We start from the raw sequence: 17,146 nt of genomic DNA, 5'->3' as shown, positions 1-17,146 counted from the left end.
CAGATAAAAATTGTGACCTAGAGTGTTCATAAACAAAATATGGACGTACAGGGGCAACGACATATACGTCCACATGAAAGCGTGGGCGTATAAAAACAAACTTAAAAGTATGATATTATATTATTCTAAATGAATTACAAGGGAGTTTTATTGATGATAAATTTATATGTACAATGTTTCGAAATGTTCTGAGAAATCTACCCATAGGTCAAGGCCAACTTCAAGTTTGGTCAAAAGTCACGAGATGTAAACAGGGCTAGCGCTAATCCGAACCCTAACCCTAGATCTAGCCCTAATGCTTACCCTAAACCTAACCTGCAATCTCGCCAACAATCACGTGCCCTAACCTTCTTTACATCTCAGCGACCTTGACGAAAATTGAGTTGGCCTTGGCAAATAGATCTAGCCGATTACTAAGACTGTCGAATGCATTCTGGGTGATTCGGTACCTGATCGAGTCATTGAATCAGAAAAATCGTACATAACGTTGTGAATTAATTAATAGGTTCACCCAAAGCTTCTAACGTACATGTAAAATTCTATGCTTACTTTTCTAGAAACTAAGCCAGTTAGTTCGTTTTGTCCCATTGCCAAAATCGCCAAATGCCCAAAATTTCTCTTTCTGGTCGAGACTGAAGGTTTCCTTGAAAATCAGATATTCGATTTACTGGAACAGGATAAGCCTATAGGCTAGAGTAACTTAAAGTATGCCCAAACAAACCCAGATAATCAGAAAATATAGTATTAAATCAGCAATATTTTTATCATCAATTTTATTGCATAACAGTAGCCTACCTCAAGAATAATTTTAAAATTTTTTGACTTTGAAATAGAAAAGTTGTCTAATTGAATCTTATTGTAATCTTATATTCTTGGGGAACGTAGCTGGTAAATGCGTACTCCCACTCTCATGCAAGAAAAATGTTGATGAAAATGAAAAATATTGCCGATTTTTTGGTTTAACCTCCCTGGACATGCTTAGACAGACTTTATTGAAGTCTATTTATATTATTTTTAGTATTACCTTATGCCTTACTCTCACTCTCATGCATTAAAAATCTTGATGAAAAATATTTCGATTTTTTCGTTTAACGTATCTGGGCTTGTTTAGAACGCCTTTATTTAAGTCTATTACTCATTAGTATTACCTTATGCCTTCACTCGTGGAATTGGAAAGTTTCGCCCATCGGACAGGAAGTAGCATGAGCTTAAATTTTTCTTTTCAATTTAAAGTAGTAGGGCCTACATTAGGGTAAGATCATCAATTGTGCTTCGTTCCAGTTAATCAGAAAGAACATTTCTTATTTTGAACGAAACCTTCAAACAAGATCAAAATGATGCAATTGGCGGTTTGGGCAATTGGGCAAAACGAACCAACCGAAGCCATGCCCTCTTTGGTATATTTACATACAGAAATAGTGGGTCTTACCATTTATTTGTGTTTGAATGACAGCATCCCCCATTCCCCACAAAGCTGCCAGTACATAGAATATAACTATGGCATCTGGATCTGGTATCCAAAATAACAGTGTTATTTGTACACCGCCATGAACAATAAATGCTGAAATAAATGAATTATAAATTTATGCATGAAATGGGTCTGTGGGTGGGAAGGGCGAGACCTCTTTTAGCCAAACTTCGCAGCGCAGCAGAGGCTACAGTTTTCATCCGATATTTCTGAAACTTGTATTATAATAAGATGGGGGTCTCTATTTTGTCAAAATCGGATTAACGTTTTTAGAGTTCTGTCCCTTTTTTGTCGAAACCTGTCCACGTTTCTGGTAATGTTTCTGTAGCAGGATGGGATTTATTAATGTTTTAATTGTATATTTGTAAATAAAGTTTATGTAATATATGGTGTTCTGTGTTGTTATGTCAGCTTAATGTCTTGGAGCCTAGCCAAGATGTAGCCTACAGTGTGTGTGTTGTATTGTAACTGTGTTCACTGATCGGGGTTGTTTTTATTGGGTTTACCTGGTTTGCATCTTCTTGTTTAATATTGCATTTTTTTCTAGACATGACAAGACCTTTGTGTTTACTCCAGCCCCAGGTATTTTATATTTCTTTTTTAATAATTTGTTTAATAATTTTTGTATAGAATATCATTATTTAGTATAAATTTTAGTATAATTTTTGTATATAATATAATTATTTAGTATAAATTTATATAAAGTAGCCTAATTAATAATTCTTATAATAGGAAGTTCGTTAACTTGTTAATAATTTAGTTTTCCCGCTAGTCAATATTTATTGCGATGTTTCTCTAATTTTAGCCTTGTGAAATTATATTATATCTCTATTTTGGTACTGTAGCCATTAGTAAAACACCTTACCCAGGGTATGTTTAGTTTTCTTTCTTCATTTATATTAAATGTCTAATTACTATAATTTATGTTTCTTTTGTATATTTATTTCTATTTTGATTCTATGTTCTGTCTGTCTTGTTTGCATGTTTGTAATACATAGGCGTACGAGCCGGGGGGGGGGGGGCAGCTGCCCCCAATTTCCATTGCTCCACAATACCACAGTGTTAAAATATATAATACACTTTTCAATAATACAAAATCCAGTATACTAGTTATTTTGCACAATACACTTCTCCATTCTGCATAAAAGACACATGCATAATAGAACTTATCATATTAGAACATAACCTTATATGCGCTTTACGACGTGGCTAATTTGCATACGGAAAAAGGTCCGGACTAGGACGGAAATTAATAATTTACGCGATTAATCTACAAGGTCAACGTCAGTAGAAGGGGCAGGGATCAAGCTGGCAAACAATAAGTCACCATACAATAAGTCGACTTACCATGCAATAAGGGCGAATCAAGCTATCATGTAATAAGGAATTCGCTGGATTACCATAACTTCTGTGAAATCATGCGCTCGGTATGGCTAATCCGAGGCTTCAATAAGCCCCACATTTTTTACTTCATACCCCTCTCCCCCTCCTCTTCAACTTTAATCATTTTATCTTTTTTTTTCAAAGTACGGAGACATGGTGGCTATGTCGACACAAACTAGGTCATTTCGGGACTAACATACGGTTCAATTTTATTTTAATAATTCGCTTGCGCGTAGGGGTCTTTAGCAGTGGGAGGACCCGGAGAAAACCCACGAAGTTGGACAGGCGACCCTACTCCTTGTCACGTACAACCGGGGATTCGAAACCACACCTGTTGACTCAATGACAGACTTTATGGTACAGCACGCACGTGCTAACCAATCAGCCATCCAACCCCCCATGTGGGTAAGACGATCGCTAGCCTGGAGGTTGCGTGTTCGATCCCTGCAATGGCCGAGAAAGTTCATCGGGATTTTCCGACGTGGTTTCACCTTGTCAGTGGTGCAGGAAAGAGGGCCTGACAGCTGTCTAGTCTTTCGTATGGGACGAAAAACCGAGGTCCCGTGTATACGGTGGCGTAAAAGATCCCTTGGCAGTTGGAATTCGATATAAGAGTAGACCATAGTGCCGCTGCCCGGGCAAATTTTCCGTCATAACATAGGCTACGGTATGGCGTATGCCCGTCTTCATTTTCCCGGTCGAAACAGAACAGTAGGACGTTAAACCTCATTTAATTTTTTCAAAGTATGTGCCAGAAAGTTATTTAAATACTTCGTATTACTATTACGACAGGTATGTTTACTTTAAATACCCACACCCTCCGTCATTTAATAGAGTTTCGTAAAACCCGACTATGATCGTTTTTCTTTCCCCTTATCAGTGATGCAGGGGGGGGGGGCTGACAAGGACAAATGGTTAATCGTTCGGATGGAACAAAAAACGAGATCCAAAGTGTACACATAAGCGTGCACGTAATCCGAATTCGATACAAGATTTAGCGCCGCTGTCCGGGCAAATTTCCCTCATAGCACACTGCATGGCGTATGCCCGTTTTCATTAGCCAGTCGGAGCAGTAGGACATTAAACCCCATTTAATTTCATTTCATTGATCGTTTTCCGAAGGTCTGTAAATATCAGTACCGCCCCCTTCTACTGACAAGGTCGATCGCGTAAATTATTAATTTCCGTCCTAGTCCGGAATTGTTCCCGTATGCAAATGAGCGTCGTCGTGATCCCATGATGTTCTAATATGCTAAGCACCATTATGCATTTGTCTATTATGCAAAATGCAGAATGGAGAAGTGTAATGTGCAAAATAACTATTATACTGTATTTTGTTTTATTGAAAGTGTATTCTGTATTTTAACACTGTGACAATGGTATTGTGGAGCAATGGAAATTGCAAATTCTAAAACTAAAATACGTATTTTGAACGGCTGACATATGCATTTTGCACCGTGAACATTGAAATAATATTGGCAACGCTATCCTTCCATGTATTTTTAGAATTATGCCCCTATTTGCTGAAACCGGTCCACACTGCGTGTAATGCTTGTCAGCATTAGATTCCAGAGTTTTCATCAGATTGTCCTGTAACTTTCAGTGAGCTTGTATTATAATAAATCGAAGATCCCTATTTCGTTTCGTCAGAATTAGATTAATATTGTTAGAGTTGCTCCCCTTTTACTAAAACCTTTACAAACTGTTGTAATGTTTGTCAGCACAACAGAGGCCAGAATTTTAGGAAACGTATATTATGATAAGACGAAGATCCCAATTTTTTTTTTTTTTTTTTTTTCGTCAAACCTTTCCAATACCCTGTAGAGCCAACAGTTTTTAAGAGATTTAGTCTGAACATGGACCTTATAATGTATTATCACTCAGTGTCAATAATAGTATACTGTGTTTGAATCAGAGAGAGAGAGAAATGGGGTTTAACGTCCACTCGACACAAACTAGGTCATTTCGGGACTAACATATGGTTTAATTTTATTTCAATAATTCGCTTGCGCGTAGGGGTCTTTAGCAGTGGGAGGAAACCGGAGGACCCGGAGAAAACCAACGAGGTTGGACAGGCGACCCTACTCCTTGCCACGTACAACCGGGGATTCGAAACCACACCAGTTAACTCAATGACAGGCTTTATGATACAGTGCGCACGCTTACCATTCAGCCATCCAACCCCCCTTTGTTTGAATCAATTGTAACGTCTATGCAAGTGACCAATCAAGAAATTACAATACCTGACCAATCTCGGGGATCAGTGTTTAAGAGAGCTGAGCGGGCTCCCAATTCCTCTGACATTATTTCACCAGGATTCGGTGATCTTAGAGTTGGGCGTTCGAGAGACCGTGTAGCATTTAAAAAGTCGTTCTGGGTTCTAGAATCGTCAAACTCTACAGATTATAAATTTCAATGAATTTTGTAATATAACTGGTAACAGCTGTATTTTACTGTATTTCTTATACAAACAAGGTTTTAGAAGAATATGTTTTAACGAGTTTTAACTATTGGAAAACACAACGTGAAGTCCAAAGTGAAGTAGAAATATTGAATTCAAATTAGGTACCAGAGGTAAGTAGAAATATCGAACTCTAGATAGAAGGACAAGGTCCGAGACCAGAACAATAGTGCCACGGTGTCACGATAGTGGGTGCAGTTTTTGTTGCTTAGTCACTATCAGTTACTGGTGTCTAACAAAGTAACTTGATTATTTCAAGAACATCTGATATCCAAACTTTAACATCTTAAATACATTGTAAGTAACAATAAATACGAACCTAATATAAAGAAGGGAATGTGACCAACAAATTGTACCATTCTTCCAAAAGCAAACGAGCAAATAGCATCAACAACACCATAGCAGATCATCACATAGCCTACATTCCATATCCCTAATGAACACGTAATATACGACTGAAACAGAAATGTTACTATACGTATAATCATTCGTGGCGATAGGGTACCCGTGCCCTGGGACATATAATTCATAGATAATATATGAATAGAATATACTGTAGTTTTATAGAATGGCACATGATTTTACACAACGTTTTGGTAAAATGTTAAGAAGCTGCATCATTTATTAGCTTTTGTAATATAGAATGTTGATATCCCTGGCCGTATATTTTTAAATTTGTTGCTTGCATTTGCTTATATCAACAAATGATTCGAAGTATTTGACTTTTATAGATATTTTTTCAATAATTCACGACCGCGTCTTAAATGTTAATTACGATTAAAGCAGGCGAGGTCTCCCTTTTCTGTTAGACACACTTAGCGTCTATGGGAGGGCCATGATCTAATATTTCTGGAATCTTGATTTGAAATAACGAACATACAGTATTCTTTATTTTTTGTTAGTTTTACGAATGGTCATTAAAATTTCCATTCTCTGGATCACATCTGCACCCTACAATAAAAGAAGGTACACAAATACTAACCCTTGTATAATCCCCTGATAAAAAAGCCTGTTCAACACCTGAGTAGATAGTTAAAGGTATAAGTAAAAGTTGTGCTGGTGATGATATCAGATGTTTAAAGGTAGCAATCAAAAGTTTTGGAGACGGTCGACCTTGTCTTTCCTCATCTTTTTCAAGGATGATTTTATCCAATAAAACAGATATAATAATAACAGCCACTACAGCACAACCAATATAAATACCACATAATAAATAAACCTGAAATAATTTATTAATTACATTGACAAAAGAGGAAGACGGTTTAAGAAACAACCTGAAAAACAAACGAATCAGCATTACTGCAAAGTCATATTTCCTGAGACGGACAAAACAAAGCATATGTGGTCCTGGTTAACGGGGATCATGGGAGCGCCATATGCGCAATGTTGTCCTGGTGTTTCAGTCAAAAGCAGTTGTAGATTCAGACGGTCCAAATGAGTAGAGAGTGGACAGTCTTTATTGGAAATCTGAGATTGGGTGCCTGGGCTCTGATTTCGGTTTCACATATTTTATTACGGTTCAGCTAAATGGTATTTATTAAATAATGCAAGTTTGTTTGTTTGTTTAAAATGTGTTCATAACAATTATACAATGAACGAATGTAATATGTGAATCAAATAATAAGATTTGAGAATGTGAAAATGGTCTGAAAGATGGTCTTTTCACCATTTAATGTGCTTCGACAACGATAGTATAGACTTTTCTTTTTTACTTATTGGCTAGAGCGTGATTTAACGTGATACTATGAAAATACTTTTATACCAAATTTTATCAAATTTAATTCTCCAGAAATAAAGTTCAAATAGTGTTATAGAAGAGCAGTATTTTTACTTATTGGCTAGAGCATGATTTAACGTGATACTATGAAAATACTTTTATACCAAATTTTATCAAATTTAATTCTCGAAAAATAAAGTTAAAATAGTGTTACAGAAGAGCGGTATTGGGCGTACGAAGGCTGAATCTGCTGCGGAACATTATTTCAACTCCGACAAAGATCTAATGTGATCCCTAAAGCTAGCAAGCATGACGAAGAAAACTGGTACCCAGACTGACCGATTGAATTTTCTGGATGCGTTTCTGTAAATAAACTTTAAATAAGATAATATGTTTACGTATCTTTTGACCGAGTTGCATTCTCTAGGCAATGGAAGTTGTTACGGCATTAGCATTAGCGTCGATTAGATTAATGCAACGTGAATGTCATCTGTATCTTACACCTATATATATTAGATTTTATTTGGACGGGACGCATCTAAATTTTCCGTGGTTAATTCAAAATAATATCAAACAGGAAAATAATCTCCCATTTTACAAAACCTGCTCTTGTTCTGGTTTCTTCAGATTGGTATTGTTTGTCGGGGGGTCTGTGGGATCAAAATTGGCACCACATTTATTAAGATCATTTGTTACATTTAAAGTTGTTCCATTTTCTGGTGTAATACTAAATACCGTTGATGATATAAGATTTCCCCATATCTGACCTGAAAAAAGCAGAAGTTTGTAATGTGTCTTATTTTCCCAAACGGATAGTAGAGATCTTGCGTGCATTACGCGAACCGCTTGACTAACCAAGAATGTTACCACGGCTGTCAATATGCAATCTAATTTTAAAGGAGCTAAATCGCTAACATTTGGGACCTAGAAATTCACAAAAGTGGGTCGCAACGCATATAATACTGTAATATGAATGTATATAAACTGATTTACATTGAATGGTTTCCGTTTTTACTCCAATTTCAAATCAGTTATGTTCGGCGAAATAAGTCAGCAATCTCAATCGAGTGCAAATTTCTAGTGTCTATTTTCTCTAGTCTACATAACTCCATTTGATTTGGTGCAATGTGTCTAGCCTCGTCCCTCGAGTCTCTCAATACAACTGGGGCTGAAGCGCATTATGGAACACGATTCGTGTACCAATGTTAAAAAAATTATTCTATCTTAAATATCGGATATCAGAAGCTCATCTTTTCCCGGTAAGTTTACATCATCAATGTTGATTTAAATTGACCAATAATTCGTGTTTTCTATTTCGAAGATTTTGGAGGATTTTGAGTTACGGACTTAGGTCCTTTAAAACAGATGTTTACTCTACACGTTGATCTAACCTAATTTATATCACAGCTGCCGGTGAGAGTTCTATTTGCCCCGAAAGTCACTGGCCAATATACTTGGCTTTTAAAAAAAATACCATAACACCGCATTGTATACCAATATAGACGTTCCGGTTAGTTGATGCCTACGTGATCTGAACACCCGCTTCAAAGAATGTAGGTCGTTTGTTTGGGGTTTCTTTTACAGATATGTCAATATTGATACACTTTACAAGCCACAGCATGGCCATCATTTGGGAGAAATAAAATATAACCAAACGAGGGCGTGGGGCTTTATGCGGCTACACTATGTACACTTTCAATATACAAATATTTATATAATTCGAAGGATTATGACACTGAACTCGGACACTGGGTTTTGAAGCAAGGTCGAGCGTGTGATTGTTAACAAATGTAAATCTGATGACTAGACTTTAAAATATGAATATGTCAACCACTCCCATTATCTGCACAACAAATTAATAACGTTGTTCATTATCATGGTTACCTTAGGTAAGGTGTACATATTCTGTAAATTCGTGAACCGGTTGATATGAAATGACTCAAATAGTCCGGACTTGCTTTATACAGGGTCGTTGTTCTAGTGTCTAGTCGCTCGGGTGGTACGAAACCCCGAGACGGAAACACCACTGTCTGGGCAAATACCCCCATAGCACTGTGCATGGCGTAAGCATGTCCGTCTTCGTTGGCTCTGTTGGAGACCCAGTGCCACTGGAACTTCTCCTTTAAAAAACTATAATGTGTAGACATATTCTTATTCATACAATCATAGTCATTGTCCTTAACGAGGAGTTTGTAAAGCCGGTATAACAATACAATTTCAGGGTTGTACGTTGGTGGAGCATATTACGAATTGGTTTTCCAATTTTAGAATAAAGCAAATAAACAGAAGGTTCAGTGAACCTGGAGATAAAGAAACGTAGTCGTACCTTGGCTTGATATATAAGTCAAATGTTTTTTTGGAAAATCAGAAAATAGTTTAACGGTAAATCAATAAATCATAGCATGTCTTACTTGACTGGAAGATCATAAAGAATATTCCAAAGAAGCGATTAATAGTGGCATCCGCAGACTGACCGGTTAATTTAGCATACCAAACACCAGTTTCTGTTAGATAGGCACACTTGGCGGACCAAAGAGGGGCGGCACCAAAACCCAGGATAATTGCTGCAGGAAGCATGGTCTCCCATACGGCATATACGTTAGCGCCCATATAGAAGACATAGCCACACATAGATAGAGGCATGGTCCATTTACATCCTAGATGAGCTATTAATATCGGTGGCACGAACATACAAGAGACCACAAGAGCTCCATAAAGAGTAGATAAACTAGCGGTGCCGACTCCTTCTTCTTTGTTTAAACTACTCTGGAGATTAGCCATAGATTGATAAGCTGTGAACAAGAACACAAATCCAAAACTGATGACGAACAAATTTTTAAGAATTTGAAACTTCGTCATTGGACATGTGAAAGGTTCGACTTCATGTCCGTTAGCTTCCTTGGTTGGAAAATTCATCTCGTATTTCTCTTTGTGCGCCATGTTGTCGGCTTCTGAAAGTAAAAATTAGATTGTCAGAATTTAAATACATAAACTAAGCGATGGAGAACGAAATGTGAACCATTTGCTTCGGTTATTTTTAAACCGGTCGGATATTGTGTTCTTAGTGGTATTTTTAAACCGATCGGACATAGTGTTCTCAGTGGTATTTTGCCACACTCAAAATCCAACTATTGTCGACATTATTACTCTATCACCACATTACCAGTTAATTCAGGTAGAAATGGTTTTATTTTCGTATTTGAAGTTTTAAATGCATACTTTAGTTAAATTCGCCCCCTGTTAACTTTTCAAACAATATGGTAACAAATTTGATATAGAGACTATCTGTCTTATTCAAAGTAAAAAAAAACCAGACATCATACCTGTGAATCCTGGTTGTCCTAATGCAAGCAATAAGGGTGTTTGCTTTGGAGCGTTCGAGGTGCCCAGAATAAAATTTGATAGTATACCCCTTACTCAAGCCAAATAAATGGATTGTATACCAATATACGCTAGTTTTCATAGTGTGTTTGTTTTAGGGTCTTGAGGGATTATTAGGATATAAAATACGCATATCTCAGAAACTCGACCGAGAGGGATTTTTACCGCCCAATAAAAATCATTTTAAAAAACAACACTAAAATCAACACAAAAGACCATAGGTCCACTTGAGTCAATCTATCTACTAGTATCCTTTTCTAATAGAAATCCATGTTTAGGTTTTCAGAAAACTCTCTGGTTCACTGGTTAGATGAGGGTGTGGAATTTTGAGTAATTGTCGTTACATATTACTAATCTATGGAAGCCTATAACTACCATTCATAATTTCTACTTTTCGCCTCTTCAGAACACGAAAGTCGAAAAGTAGAAGTTACGACAAAATGTGAGGCGACAAGACGGTATGCAAGCCAAAATCAACTCGAAAATAGGAAATTAAGAAATAACACACCGCGATAATTGCGCCCCCCGTTTTTTCTTAATTTCTACTTTTCGACTTGCATTTTGGCTTGTATCCGTCTTGTCGACTTTCGACTTAGTCATATTTTTGTATTTATTGATGTCAGTAAGAAGGCGCCAACACGCTATACAAGCAAAAATGCAACTCGAAAAGTAGAAATTAGGAAATTAACACACTGCGCTATTAGCGACCTATGATCTGTCGTACTGTCGACTTTTCTACTTTTCGCCTAGGAAGTTGTTGTAGTCTCTGCCTTCCAGGTCACATTTGAATACTAGACTCTATCACACAGACATTTTTGTTAACGGGAATTGCGCGTATTCAAATGTGACCTGGAAGGCAGAGACTACAACAACTTCCTAGGCGAAAAGTAGAAAAGTCGAAAAGTTGACAGTACGACAAATCATAGGTAGCTAATAGCGCAGTGTGTTAATTTTCTAATTTCTACTTTTCGAGTTGAATTTTGGCTTGTATAGCGTGTTAGCGCCTTCTTACTGACATCAATAAATACAAAAATATTACTAAGTCGAAGTCGACAAGACGGAAGCCAAAATGCAAGTCGAAAAGTAGAAATTAAGAAAAAAAACGGGGGGAGCTATTATCGCGGTGTGTTATTTCTTAATTTCCTATTTTCGAGTTGATTTTGGCTTGTATACCGTCTTGTCGCCTCACATTTTGTCGTAACTTCTACTTTTCGACTTTTCGACTTTCGTGTTCTGAAGAGGCGAAAAGTAGAAATTAGCAATGGTAGTTATAGGCTTCCATACTAATCTGTTATCAGTTGAAGATACCAAATGGCGGAGCATATCGTACACGCAGAGTTCCAATAGATCCGGTGACTTTGGAAAGCAAGCATCTCCCACCCCCTTTAGGATGTCACACTTTTTAAAGTACCAGACGGGATAAATACCATCGACGATTTCCGTTGAGAACATCTGGCGATGTGATGTGATCCAAGATTCTTCAGAATCTCGACTGGGTTTTTGTTCACGTCGACCACTGTCTGGGTTCGCTGTCGTTGTCTAGGTCGAAGAGCTGGAATGGAGAAGGGCTTCCTTGCGCGTTCCCAGTTAAGCTGGAATTTTTATCTGTAGGTACGTAGGATTGGCATTAGTGTTGCTTATCTAATGAAAACGCCTATATTTAGATCAGAATAATAAATTACAGACAAAAAACGGGGACCAAAGAGGCAAACTGTTTTGACGCATGCTAGGATGAAATCATTATGAAGGTCCATGATCATTTCTGTTTATCAAATATGTTATATGTATCTTATCAGCTCAATGCCAGCGTGCCTTTAAAACAATTCATATGTATGGCAATAATTCGGATATTTTAATCATTGACAAATTAACTTTGATGAAATAAATGAATGACATTGTGACATCAGCTGATTCTTCGAGATCATGGGACCATTTAACGCTTTAGGTTGTCATATTTACAAGCGTGAATTTTAGCTGAAAGATTTACTTGAACACCCCATTGTTCAATCATGTTTGTTTAGGGTAATAGCCAAGACTTACTAGATCAATACCACTTCGGTCATGACAATCCATATGTCTATGCTAAAATTACGTGTGTAGATTTATACAATTATTATGTTAGCAATTTTGGTTGTTGTTTATATTTATTATCCATAGGCAATCTGACTTTTCGGGCGAATGGTTAAAATTATGAAAACAAAAATTATTTCATCTTGTTTGCAAAATAAAGTGCCCGAATTCTAATAAAAAAACGAATTTTACTTTTCTTTTAATTGACTACCGCGAATTATAAACCAGTTGGAAACTTTGAACTTGCTTAATTCAAGGGCTAGAATAGCAGAAAAACGTATTTGCGGCGGTTAAATTTTCAAATTTTCTCGGGGAGCACGAGGCTCCCATACCCCGCAACGATTTATTGGTTGTTTGTGATTCAGGTAAGTCACCTAAAGTAGGCTATATTGGACCACATTGAACTTGCTGTATTCACGGGCATGGAATAGCAGGAAAACGCGTTTGCGGCAATTGATTGAATTCGAGTCGGCCATCTAAATAGACTACATTAGATCACAGGAAAACGCGTTTGCGGCCGTCAAATTTTCCAGATTGTCGGGGGGGGGGGGGGGGGAGGGGGGAGTCCTACATGATACGCCCCATTCCTTCAGCTCTGGCAGTCGACTGGCACCGCCGTCTGTAACCCAAATTTTTTTCAGACATTTCAGGTTCTGCCCCCACCCCACACACTTAACATTCACCGAGCCCACACGCCTACGCATCACGGGGCCATTTTATGTATGAATTTATCTGATATTTCTAGATTAATCTTGGTAAAAGGACACCGGTGAAACACCCTTCGTAAAAGGCGTCTGATTATTAAAAAATGTATAAATAATGAATTACACCAGCCATATATTTATCGTTGATGTTACAGATACGTATACAAGTTCACACACCGTCTTCATTATATACTCTTCAAAAAAAGTAGGGGATATTGAAATGCAAATACCTATTCAGGTTGTGATATGATAAATAGTCATGGACACTTGATATGCTTTGAGAGTATGTTCACAGATGAAGATAATCTTTAAGTGGCATTTAGTGATTGGGGTACACAATAACAGAACACAATTTTTATGGGAAACAATCACTGGTTTTATTCTAATAGCACGACGTTTCGACAAGTATCCTCTTATCGTTATCAAGCACAATGACATTTGTGCTTGATAACGATAAGAGGATACTTGTCGAAACGTCGTGCTATTAGAATAAAACCAGTGATTGTTTCCCATAAAAATTGTGTTCTGTCACAGATGAAGAACTTATCGCCCCAACAGAACCACTGAGCTGCACATGCGACACATAATAGCGCCATACACGTGGGAGGGATTCATTGTCAAATTTGACACTTCAAGGAAGGGTTGATGAAAACTGCCGCGTGCTGGTTTATCTATCCAGGTTTGCTTTCCTATCGGTTCTTGGATAAGATTTACTGTTTAGCGTATCTTTGCTTTAGTGTGTTACGTTTAATTTGATCGGGAGGCGTGTTCGTCGACGTCAACGTCAACCGACAACACTGCAAGAATTGGCCGTGGCACTCCAAGAGAAGTGGGTCAGATTGACCCAAATCGTGATTGGACGGTTGATTAGGAGCATGCCACGACGAATTACTGAATGTCTGAAGATTGGTTGATCAATTACACATTATTAAGACAAAAATCAAAAACGTCCACTTTTGACGGTGTATCTCTTTGCGAATGAAATGCGGCCGTCAGATAAGCCGCCCATATGAACTGTTTATGTTCATGTGTAGGCAATTGGCCTGTTATTAACATACATTGGTTACCTCTAATAAAAACAGCAGTGCATTTCCGCAGTTTTGTAGTGTTTCTGAATATCCGCTAATTTTTTGAAGAGTATATTATATATTATTATTGGCATACTTATTCAACAAGGGCGTTACCCAAATGTGGCAAAGCTAGTTTCATTTGTTAGTATTGTTTTATTTATAGTCTATATAGACGCCTAAATAGTCGAGACAAATGACAGCTATATATTTAGATATAGGTCACTGCAGTTATATATAGTGAGGGACTGGATATTTGATAACTGTATGAATAGTATGTTGACAGTGAATGACATATTCTTTCTAAGTTTTATAATAAAATTGCTATCTGCCATATATTATGTTTCATTTTATAATTTAATAGAAACCCTTGTCTTGTTATTTAGCATACTATTAGTGAGCTTGTGATCGGCCACTAGATCACTGGTGGCAGAGAAATTACCGGGGTGTGGGTCCTGAGCGACAATTGCAGCAGAATTCCCCACGACTACCAGCCCGCTTCACACCATTTCGTGGCGAAAAACAGAAGAAGAAAAACGCCACACAAATATCTATTTAATTTATACACATGAGTCGGCTTTAAGGAGCGTAAAAGATCTTATTCGCGCAAACCAGTGAGGTGTAACGATAGAAATAGAAGATGTTAATTCAACCGGCTTAAATCGATATTCGCGTTAGGAAAACGTAGTTGCGGCCGTTAAATTTTCCAAATTCACTTAAACGGTAAGCTCCATTCCTTCACCTCTCTTAGACAACTGCCACCGCCGTCTGTAACCCAAAATGTTTTAGGGAATTTCAGGTTCTGCTCAACAATCATCTTTACCAATCTGTTTCACAGAGAATTACGAGTCTAGTAGCGGCCTAGCAAATATTCACTGTGGATCAGTGTGCATCTTTACCTGATCGGTGGGAATAGATAAAAAAAATCCAAAACTTGGTTGGATTGTTAAAACATGCATGTATAAATGGGATGCCCCATTCCTTAAAGAATTCAAATCAAGCCATGAGCTTGAAAAACTAATCCTTCCATAACGCATAAGGCTTCATAATTTTGAATTTGACGAGCTCTTACAGCTAAATCCAACGTGTTTTTTTCTCTCTAGTATAGATTTCAACAACAGACGATTCAATTACAGACAAATTTGAATTAGGGTTAGTTTTAATATGTTGTTGAACAAATGTTTGATTGAATTGTCTGTGTCGTTTTGTTAAACATCAGTACACATTGAGCTTAACAAACATGCCGCGAAATGGCCGTGTAATATGTCATTTTATAGATTTTGTTGGTCGCCGGAATTATTTGTTGACAGTTTACGATTCATCCCGCAAACGGTTGAACCTATACGCCGGCCAAAATCCAATATGGCGACAGAAATTGACGCGAAAAGTTTTATTTCAATACCAACAACGACATACAAGTTTGATATTTTGTTTTAGGAATTTCAGGGAACGTGGAACACGAATATGCAATGGGAACGGTGATAGCATTTTCGCGACTACAGGCAACCAATCAAAGAGTGAAATCAAATTAACTTTTTTGGAAATTTGTATCGTTGCTATATTTTCATCAATTTTTATATATTTAAAATGTTCCCCTTCTCATTTCTCAGTACTGGCCCCTATACTTCAGTCTTGGGTTGGGTGTTGGGGGACAAGCTAATTGTTGACGGAGGGATGGACATGGGTGGCGGCATAAATGCTCACACTGAAATGCCTAATAAAAAGTGTGACCTCAACGTCATTTTTGTACAATCGTGGGCAATGATCCATAAAGTTCGACGATCTGGTATGTGCAAAAATCGAACTCGTCCGAGATCTTTTGGATATACATGTATATATTTAAAATATACTTGTTTTAAGGGTATTTATTTGCATTTCTTTTACAGGGTGAGGTAACCGATAACCTGCCAGGCGGATTGATACCGGGAGATCATTGTTAAAACTTGAGCTGGTTACAACAGTTAGAAGACTTCTATTCTCTACCGGACTTCACTTTTCCTAGAAACTGATTGTATCGAATACTTTCTTATCAAAGAATTCGTTTAAATTATCGAATTTCTTGATTTCTTTTCACTTTTCCTACAAACAAATTATAACCTTACATTACGGCAAGATGCAGTTTATTATTTTAATGCATCGATTGCTCCCCATGAAACTAACATTTTATTTTGAACGCTTGCTGTTGGCAACAATAGTTGTTAAAACAATTTCCAGATACAAGGTAACTGGGGTTCATTTTGGCACAGATCTATAAATTAACATAATCATCTTGAAGTATGTACTATTTGTTATCAGATGAAATTATACAAAAGAGGAACTTCGATAAATTTGAGTTTCACGCTTATAATTTCATATTCAATAAACTTGATCTACTAAATGTTTCTGATATTTTCAACTTTCTCATGGGCACGTTTTATTTCAATGAAACAGATATATCGTTTTATCGAAAATCAGAATCCTACGCAATGCCACATATGCATATGCACTGAGTATCTGGGAACTGTTTCAACAACTACCGATGCAAACAGTATCTAAGAGATGATCACCATTTATATCAACATTTACACATTCTCCCCCCCCCCCCGCATCTTCTAAAATAAATTGACTCTGGAAAAACTGGGTCGCATAAAGTCTCCTCTGGGGTGGTGATCACTCCCCCATGAGCCACAGGACTAGTATCCCCTTCTTCATTAGACCAGATGGAGCAGTAGAAAAGTAGGACGTTTCACATTCCATCATTTAGTACCTACCAGTCGATCTGTTCAATAATATATCCCTCTCCATTTTGCACACTATTAAAACTGAATGTTCAGATTAAAACAAAAGGCAATAATTATTGTTTTGAAACAGTCGACATCTATTTTATGAACATAGGCTAAAGAATAAAAAGTAAGA

At 37.3% G+C, this 17,146-nt stretch overlaps 1 protein-coding gene and 1 long non-coding RNA gene across 2 annotated transcripts in view; one reads left to right on the top strand and one right to left on the bottom strand.

Annotated features, from left to right (window-relative positions):
* LOC126816640 (protein unc-93 homolog A) overlaps positions 1-17,056 on the bottom strand; it is a 20,911-nt gene extending 3,855 nt beyond the window's left edge. Inside the window, exons 1-6 of the mRNA XM_050543339.2 lie at positions 17,002-17,056; positions 9,441-9,980; positions 7,633-7,796; positions 6,295-6,531; positions 5,632-5,767; positions 1,430-1,561 (exon numbers count right to left, since the gene is read on the bottom strand). Of these exons, the coding sequence (XP_050399296.1) occupies positions 1,430-1,561; positions 5,632-5,767; positions 6,295-6,531; positions 7,633-7,796; positions 9,441-9,980; positions 17,002-17,035 (1,243 nt within the window). The 5' untranslated portion in view covers positions 17,036-17,056. The remainder of the gene's footprint in view (positions 1-1,429; positions 1,562-5,631; positions 5,768-6,294; positions 6,532-7,632; positions 7,797-9,440; positions 9,981-17,001) is intronic.
* Positions 1-17,146, top strand: part of LOC126816645 (uncharacterized) — a 25,320-nt gene extending 8,174 nt beyond the window's left edge. The window contains exons 2-5 of the long non-coding RNA XR_007678484.2: positions 2,016-2,050; positions 2,274-2,338; positions 5,327-5,425; positions 16,138-17,146. This is a non-coding gene — a long non-coding RNA (uncharacterized LOC126816645). The remainder of the gene's footprint in view (positions 1-2,015; positions 2,051-2,273; positions 2,339-5,326; positions 5,426-16,137) is intronic.

Source organism: Patella vulgata, chromosome 3 (assembly GCF_932274485.2).
Source record: "Patella vulgata chromosome 3, xgPatVulg1.2, whole genome shotgun sequence".
NCBI lineage: Eukaryota > Metazoa > Mollusca > Gastropoda > Patellidae > Patella > Patella vulgata.
Note: the sequence above shows the minus strand (reverse complement) of the source record. Positions and strands in the feature narration are given on the sequence as shown.